Source organism: Phoxinus phoxinus, assembly GCF_949152265.1.
Source record: "Phoxinus phoxinus genome assembly, chromosome: 8".
Classification (NCBI taxonomy): Eukaryota; Metazoa; Chordata; class Actinopteri; order Cypriniformes; family Leuciscidae; genus Phoxinus; species Phoxinus phoxinus.
The window spans coordinates 24,873,934-24,883,009 of NC_136883.1; the positions used below are offsets into that span (position 1 = coordinate 24,873,934).

Below are 9,076 nucleotides of genomic sequence, written 5' to 3' on the forward strand. Positions count from 1 at the left end.
CTTAAAATTATTTAAATACAGTAGAGTAACAAAGCAGACATAATAGAGTAACGTAAACCTGAGAATAATCATATATTGATTAAATAAAGAGTAAATAAGAGTAATTTAGAGCTTCAATCAAATTGAGAAAAATAAACAAAAATGTGTACTGCTAGAGTCCAGTCCTGTTGGCTGCAAGGTCATCAACCAAAATTCATTTGGGAATATTGGCATTTTTGTTTAGAAAAAGGAGTTGGTCAACATGCTCAGATGTTAAAGTGCTCCTCTGGGCCGTTACTATATCTCCTTTTTGATGAAAACCGAAATTTACCGAAAACTTTCGATTTGAAAGAAGATGGAGCGTCGTGTACAACCGGTCGTGATGGTAAAGCCATTTTAATTTTAATTTGCTTTTGAATCAATGCACGACAACAAAGCACCGCAACAAGCGCCACCTTGTGGATGTAATACACAGATGTAAATGATCAGAGTAAACTCAGAGAAAACCCGAAAGTAAAACAGATAATTGAATTTATAATTAAATATTGCAATACTTTGTGCTACTGTATCGATATAATTGCGTGTGCAAAATATTGCGATACTGAACAGAATAGATTTTTCCCCCACCACTAGAAAATATTATTACTATAAATATTAAATTATAATATTTTAATAATAAATTAAAATATTTACTGCTTAAAATATTTTATTATATTTTAAAATGTAATTTATTCCTATAATTCCAAAGCTGAATTTTCAGCATCATTACTCCAGGCTTCAGTGTCACATCCAGAAATCATTCTAATATGCTGATTTGCTGCTCAGAAAATATTTCTTATTATTATTATCAGTGTTGAAAACAGTTATGCTGCTTAATATTTTTTTTTTTAAACCATATTACAATTTTCAGCATTCTTTCATGAATAGAAAGTTCTAAATAACTGTATTTATTTCTAAAATAAATCTTTTGTAACATTATAAATGTATTTTTAATGCAATGTAATGCATCATTGCTGTGTAGATGTATTAATTTCTTTAAAAAAAAATGTAACTTTTGAATGGTAGTGTATATTCTGGATTTGGTTTATAGATACATTTCAGAATAAAGCAATTTTGTCAAATCTGGTGTGTGCGTGCGTGCGTACCTTTCTTTGATGCAAAAAAAACTTTATATCAAGAATGTTTCAAGTCTTTTTGAAAGTCAATGTGATCCAAAACAGCATTGTACCTCATTGACTTTCATTATGTGGACAAAAAGAGTTCAAAAACCAATTATTCAAAATGTCATATTTTGTGTCTTGCCAGAAAAAAGTCATGAAAGTGAGAAAATGATGACAGAATGTTCATATTTGGGTGACCTATCCCTTTAAAATGCCGTCTAGGTATGCAGCTCACTAGGTTTTGAAACACCGCCACAGTTTCTCACAGGATGTTTTTCATGGAGACCACATAAACCCACCTGAAACACTCCTCTGTGCTCTTATAACCTCTCATGCTCTCATGAATAAAGCATTCCTCAGAGGGCAGACAGATGTGAGCCACTGAACTTTAGGACTCCATGCTTCTCTGTGATCATCAAGCTCTCCGTGTGTGTGTTGGCATGTGTGTTTGTGTGAGTGTGACCCCGATGGCCGCTATGATCTGAGGCTCGTTATGCACCGCCGAGCATGCTGGGTAGCAGTAAACAGCCTGTGATTACTGAGAGCAGGTGATGTGTAACACAGAGCTTTAACGCACACATCCCTATATATACGTTTACATGTGCACAGGCCGGTGCAAAAAACCCCGTGTCACTCTGTTTTAAGGGGAGGGGGGGAGCCGTAAAAGAGAACAAGAGAATGCTATAAAGAAAAGTCATGGCTGAAACTCGTTCGGTGATGACAGTACGTAACAAGCTGCCAACCGACGCAGATTTCCAATATAATACACTCATCTCCTGTTACACTTACTAAAGACTTCCACACATGTGGGGACGGTTTTGGATATGTAAGACGTGTATAATTGATTCCTGACAAAGAGCTTATGCTGACTTGTGCGTAATGTTTTGAGTGCCTTTTATACCTACTTGCTTATGTTTACTGTTCCTTCCGTTAAATGTCATACATGGGTGGTCTCTCTTAGGCAAATGTCTGCTTAGTTTAGAGATGTATAAACCATGATACCGTCTTACAATAAAAGCTGTTCCTGTGAGAACTGTTTGTGTCTTAATCACTTTTCTGTTATCTTTTTTTTTTTTAAGAATGTACCGGGCGGAGAAGCTCCCTAACACGAATTTGGTGTTTTTAATCTCTGATGCAAAGAGTTCCTGTCTCTCCTGCGATCCCAAACCACTGAGACAAGCCGAACAGCCTTGTATCCTTAAATGTATGCATTGTTTCCCAACTTCTTCGTTGACAGTATATCGCTGCTCATGTATTTCGAACTTCTATTTACCCCGAAGTGAAGTCTGAAAAAGAACTTTGCCGTGAGTATATCGGAGCCTTAAGATTGAGATAATTACATTTGTTTTGAAGTTCCAGCTATTGTCCTTATAGATTTGTTTCAGCTACTGGTCCTGACCCATGTGTGCTGGCCCAGAATCCACGGTACAGGAAAGGACCGGACGTCTGCTTCGACAACAACATAGACGTATGTTTAAACCAAAAATTCCTCTTTATCATTCACTACTTGTTTTTTTTTCTTCTCCTTTTTTTAAGTTAACGTTAATTTTCTTTCTGTTTGCGCACATTGAATGCTCATTGGCTGCTCATCATGCCTGTCACTGCTAGGAGGAGCCTTTGTGTCCAATCAGTGGCTCCTCTTCTTTGACCTATTACCCATCCATCATTTTGCTGCTTCTGCTTTGTGTTTGATGGTCAGTTTCATCTCGTTTTGCTGTTTCCTCATTAAAACAGTGCGGCAAAAATGTCTTTATGTTCTCCATCCCACTTTAATTGTAGCATTGCTAGATGTTCGCTAATATCTGCTTATCATATACGGGTTAAAATGCCCTAAATTGTTTACTCAATGCCTCAATATATGGACCTTTAGGCAGGATGCCACTGCTTTCCTCCTGCTGTGAAAGTAGGAAGTGCATTTTCAGCAAGTTCCCTGAGAGATTTTTCTGTGGAATAAACATAGGAAGCTCCAGATGTGTTTCCGTCCTTTTGACAGGAGCATTGATAATACGCCCCTATGTCTCACAAACCTGGGGCATCCCAGGACTTTCATTGGCACGCCCTCCATGCACAGTATAGCATGCAAGCCTGGTTTCAGAAGACCAGCACGTAGACCGTCAGTCAGAGTTCTGCATTATTTCTACAGCACGACTTTTTGCATGCGTGCCATTGATTTGATTCATTCCTTCCTCAGTTCAGCCAAAACATGTTTTGATATTTACTTTTTATTACACATAGACTGTGTGTTTTGATTGAGTTGTATGCTTTATGGTTCTAGGTTTTACTTGGGTTTTAAGCTCTTCCAAGCTAGGGTTATTATAGTCAACTAAAACCATAAAATAATTGGTACTTGAAAAAAAAAATGGTAAATGAAATAAACTAAATTATTAAAATATAAATGAATAACTATATATATATATATATATATATATATATATATATATATATATATATAACTATATATATATATATATATATATATAGCTTTTTTTTACAATAATAGTTACACTTTTTTAAAGTGTCTGTGTTATAGTGTAATTATACATTCAAGTACTGAGTAATAATAATTAACTGCGTGAAATTTATATAGGGTTAGGGTTTGGTTACACTTATTACTTCAGTAACTGCATGTAACATTTTACAAGGACACTTTAAAGTATTACCACGAAAAAAAAAAAAAAAGAATAATTCAACATGTAAAGAAAAATCAACTATAATAGTATCTCAGTGGCTATGTTTCCATGCAAAGTTGCACATTTAACTAATGCGCAAAATTGGAATATCGCATAAAACATTTGTGAATGAAAGCAGCATTTCCATCCCATGTGTTCAAGATAACAAAATTGTCACTTCCTGGGAAATTGGAGCAAAATATCCATAATAAAAATGAAAGTTGCTGCAATCTGGGAAGCTGTGGATCTTTTTTCCTTTATCATAAATGACTTGCGTTCGGATGCCTTGTGTTTGGGAAAGCAATCATGTGAGACACCTCTGGGAGGTCATTATACCAAATCATTTTGATGACAGACTTTTGCTCCGGCATCTCGGATTGATTAGACCAATATTTGAGATGCTGCATGTGCAATTAAATTGGTCAGCTACTAGATAGTCTGTCCAGTTATCCAATCACATCCACTGTTGAGGCAGAGTTTTTTGTTGCACAGTAAACGTGTTTCCATCATAATTTATGTGCATGCCTTCTTATCAGATAAAGATTTGTATGCACATTTTTAGAATTTACACGCATATTGTATCCAGCGTCTTTTTTTTTTTTTTTTTTTTGCAATATCCCAAATTGCGCATAAAATAGGTGGATGGTAACATAACTTATGATACTCGAATAACACTGGACCAAGCTGGTCATTTTTGGCTATTAACTGGTTAAAATGTTCTAGGTGGTTGATTCCCTGGGCTCTCAACTGATGATATTCTTGTAAAAGATAGTGTTTTTTTATTATATTTTACTGTTATTGCATTTATCAATAGTTTTATTTAGCTTTTATTTTCATATTTTCACTTTACTATGGGTTTTGTTAAAAAAAAAAATTATTTTGTCATTTATTATTTGTATTAGTTGTATTATTATTAGTATTTATATTAAGCTTAATTTTATTTTTGTTTTAGCTGTAGTAATTTTAGTACTTTAACATAAACTTTTTGCCACATCTCTAACATTTCTAAGAAAGTTTATATATTTTTGTTGTATGTTTTTCATGTAGTATTCATATTACATTTTATTTCAGTGTTATTTAAATCATTATTGGTTTTAAATCATTTTAGTTTTAGTTACCAATAACAACACTGGTTAAAGTTGGTTGACCACCTTGAACCAGCAACAAACCAGATGCCATGTTTCAAAACTCAGTTAGAAACCCTTAACCATCTGAACTGAAATGACCTGACTATAGTATGTACTCTGTTTGTGTGAGGTAGAAGCCCCTAACATCTCTGTATTGACCGCAGGAGGACGCGACTGACTGTGGTGGAGGCTGCAGTTTGAGTCCGTCTCTCTGGATGATGTTGGCTCTTCAGCTCCTTCTACTCTGGCTGCTCACTGGAACCAGAACATATTTGTCCTGACCAGAGCGAATCTACAGACTAGAAAAAAACAACTACTGACTGAACTGCTTACTATACAGACCACATGACCACAAAATAACCACACTTCGACTGTACAATCTAAGATTGTCCGTTAGTCAACCCAAAACAATTGGACTAACGCAGATGCAGGACTCGACTGTAAAATTGACACGGCTCATCAACTCACTGCCAAATTCTGTCCTCTCTGACCAACCAGAAACAGCAACACAGTCAGACACGAGAGACAGATATATGCTCTTATTTATTTTAATTTTTTTGACCTCACAACAGAGCCACATTATGATCACACAAATGATTCATGCAAAAATGTTTAGTGCCACAGACAGGCTTAAAAAATGTGTAAACAATGTGGTCAGAGACGGCTCCTAGCACCAGCCTGGATCTGAAGCAGGATTTAACGGTACAGGAAAGACTGTTTAGCTCTGGAGCTCTTTATGAATTCAGCTCGAAGTGAGCTTTGCACCAGTAGTAGGTCAGTGATGTCACACTCAAGCCCTTTAGGCCCATAGAGGGCTGTTTTTCTTGTTTTATGTTCTTTGATTTCTTTGCTATGTGCAGTAGGGGAAATCTCATAAATAAATTTGTAGGTCACATTTCACCTCCCAAAAAAATTCTTAAAAAAAAAAGTATACTGTATACATATACAGAGTGTGTGTATATATACACACACAAACATTTTAGCTTTACACATTTTAGTTTAATATATCATTTTAATATTATTTCTATCATTTGAAATATTATGCTGTTTTGTATTTTGCATTACAGTAATGAGAATGTATTGTTATGAAAATAGTCACAACAAAATCGTATGTTACATTTATACAGAAAATAATTTAATTTTTATTCAATTTTTTATTATGGGATGGTATTGGCTTGGACATTTCTTTACAGTTTTTGTGAGATTCACCCAGTATGATTTTTAATTTGTGCAAATTGTATTGTTCTTTTTGCTAGGTCTTTTGGCTCAGTTCTTTTGTTGCTCATTTTAAACTCCTCTGAGATCACCAGATAACTTTATCTTTAAAGATTGACAAAACTGTAAGCATCTGATATAATCGTCTGAGAAAAAAGTGCCATGCTGAATGTCATGATTCGCTACGGAAAGATTCATTGTGCGATCAAACCACACTTGAGCAGTGCATCATCTGATGCGAAATGCAGACTGCTCTAAAAAGACTGAACAGGCTCCAATAAGTGTACCGAATCCTTTTTTTGTTGTGTCAGAAGTCACACGCTCGCGTCCAAGGGTCCAGAGCATGTTGAATGTGCTTTGTTACCCTCCCCATCCTGTCTTCTGGGCCCCTGCTATCAAACGAATGCGTGTTTTACTGTATGTCATCCAGATACTTCATCTGTCAGATTTTGTTCCAGCATGACAGACATGATATCACAAGCGTGTCAGATATTACATCCACATGTTGAACCACTATGCCGAAAAACACAGCACATGACAGGTTATAAAAATGTTAAACCCTGGAGAAATGTGCGTTTAAGATGGTTGAATGTATGTTTATTTTATTTATTTATTTAGCTTTATGATAGAAAGTCCATGTATGAGATTAGGTTATATCAATCAAAACTATTGCCAATGGGGAACATTTCCATGTGTTCCTTTTGAATTTTCTGGAAGACGACGACATACCAACAGCAATGCCTAGAGCTATGAAAAATTAAAAACTTATCCATCATAATCCAAAGGCCAAGTATCCAGGAATAAAATAACATGCTTCAGATGTCTTTTAACATTTGACGTCTATTTTAAAATATAAACATACAATCAGTGTTTGCATGAGTTCTATGGCTTTTTATTCATGCAAAAAAAAAAAATGAATCATGATGGCTTTATTAGACTGTATGGAGCTTAAATAGATTTTTTTTATTTCTTTGTTGTAGCCTTTATGATGAGGAGGCTTTAAAGTGACGTAATTCTACAGTGATAATATTAAGTGCAACTGAATTTAAAGGCGGAAGGTTTAATGTCGTGGTGATTGCCAAATGAGAATGAAATATTATAAAACGCACGAGATAGATCTGAAATAAAGTGTGTGTTTAGTTTACTGGATGTCCGCGAAATATCGCTCGCACCTGTGAGTCCACGTCAGATTTTTTCCTTCGGAATGAGATTCATTTTTCTTTCTGTCTTCACTGATGTAGCATTGAGTTACAGACCTAAATATGCAGTGCATTTATGAATCATTACAGACGTTTTGGACCCCTCAGAGGCTTTTCGGGGTCTGGATTTCTCATCTCAGGCCTGAGGTGGAGGCCATAGGATGTAACATTTAAATACCTCACCAAACGACGTTGCGAGATGTGATTTGATCCAAGAGAGCTAAACTAACTCCCCTCTTTACAAACTACACCGTGTTTAAAACGCCAGTGAAATATACACAAACCCCGCAGAGGCCGTTTGAATGCAAATTGATCCCATGCCATGTCCGATGAAGAACGTCCGCAAAACATGAAACAGGTTAATGACATGATTATGTTAAAACTAAAAACTCAAAATCTGGCAGTGCCTACATGGTTAGTCAAGAAGAGCGAATTACTTAAAAGTAGCATTCAGCTGGGAATTTTATTGGCTTGCTGCAAAAAAAGTGTTTTCATATGTTCTCCATCATGGTGGAGTTCAAGAAGCTGAATTTTTTTAACTTTTAATATGACAAAATAAGGAAGATTGCTTCACTCTTAAAAATAAAGGTTCCAAAAGGTAGAAGAACCATTTTTGGTTCCCCAAAGAACCTTTCAGTGAACAGTTATTTTTTCTTCTTCTTAGTGTGAAGAACATTTAAAAAATTTAAAGAACCCTTTTTCCACTATAAATAATCTTAAATGAAATGGAAAAGGTTCCATGAATGTTCAAGGGTCTTCGTGGAACCATTGATGCCAATAACATTTATTTTTAAGACTGTGTCGTGGATCCATAAAATTAAATAAAAAAATTTGTGAAAACCAGACACTCCAAAGTCCAAATCATGAATCCAACATTTTTTGAAAATCTGTTTTAATAAAAAACATTCCACTTTACATAAGAGGGGATAGACAATTGAAATGTGTTCAGGTTTGCACGGTGCTCTTTGACATTTCGACCCTCGCATGAAATGTTAGACGTGTATAGACATGCCCCCCTCATGTAAAGAGGAATCGGTTGTGTGTACTTAATATAATGTTTTCTGAATGCTGCTCTCAGCTGCTGTGCTGTCACATAGGGCTACCTTGTGTCTGTGCTACTGAACGTATTTACTGGTGTTGGTGCTCAGTGTGCCGGAAAGTTTTCTCTGAGGTTGCGCTTCTTTTCCTAAGTGTGTATCGAAGTCACTCTTTGATTTGTTTGTTCAATAGTGGGGAGGGGCGTGGTATGTGCCTCCAAAGCCCCACCCACCTCACTTGGTTGTGCTTACAACTATATATATATATTCTTTTGTGGAAACTGACACGCCTGAAACAATTTTGTATACATTTGTACAATAATGTTGTTCAACAAAATAAAACAAAAATGTTTGTAAAGTTTACAAATGTGTAATTCTTGTGCAAATAATATATTCACAATAAAAGTTTATCATTACTACCTCTGGGTTTAGTATTGTATTTTTGTTTGTTTTTTATTTTTATTAAACAAATGGTCTGCATCGTCACAGATGCATGAAGAGAATCAAGATAAATGGCTAGAAATGCATCTGACATTTGTAGTTCAATATCTGTACAATATTTATTACGATATTAACATTCTAGGATGCATTAAATTGATCAAAAGCGACAGTAATACTCGCATTGTTACAAAAATTATTTAAAATGTTTTTTTGAACTTTCTATTCATCAAACAATCCTTAAAAAAAAAT

The 9,076-nt window shown here is 35.2% G+C and overlaps 1 protein-coding gene across 2 annotated transcripts in view; it reads left to right on the top strand.

Moving 5' to 3' along the window:
• LOC307002415 (voltage-dependent calcium channel subunit alpha-2/delta-1) overlaps positions 1 to 8,804 on the top strand; it is a 121,827-nt gene extending 113,023 nt beyond the window's left edge. For both annotated transcript variants that reach the window (XM_079619997.1, XM_079619998.1), the window contains 3 exons: positions 2,219 to 2,331; positions 2,525 to 2,607; positions 5,100 to 8,804. In XM_079619997.1, coding sequence (XP_079476123.1) covers positions 2,219 to 2,331; positions 2,525 to 2,607; positions 5,100 to 5,216 — 313 coding nt within the window. In that variant the 3' untranslated portion in view covers positions 5,217 to 8,804. The remainder of the gene's footprint in view (positions 1 to 2,218; positions 2,332 to 2,524; positions 2,608 to 5,099) is intronic.
• Positions 8,805 to 9,076: the final 272 nt, after the last annotated feature.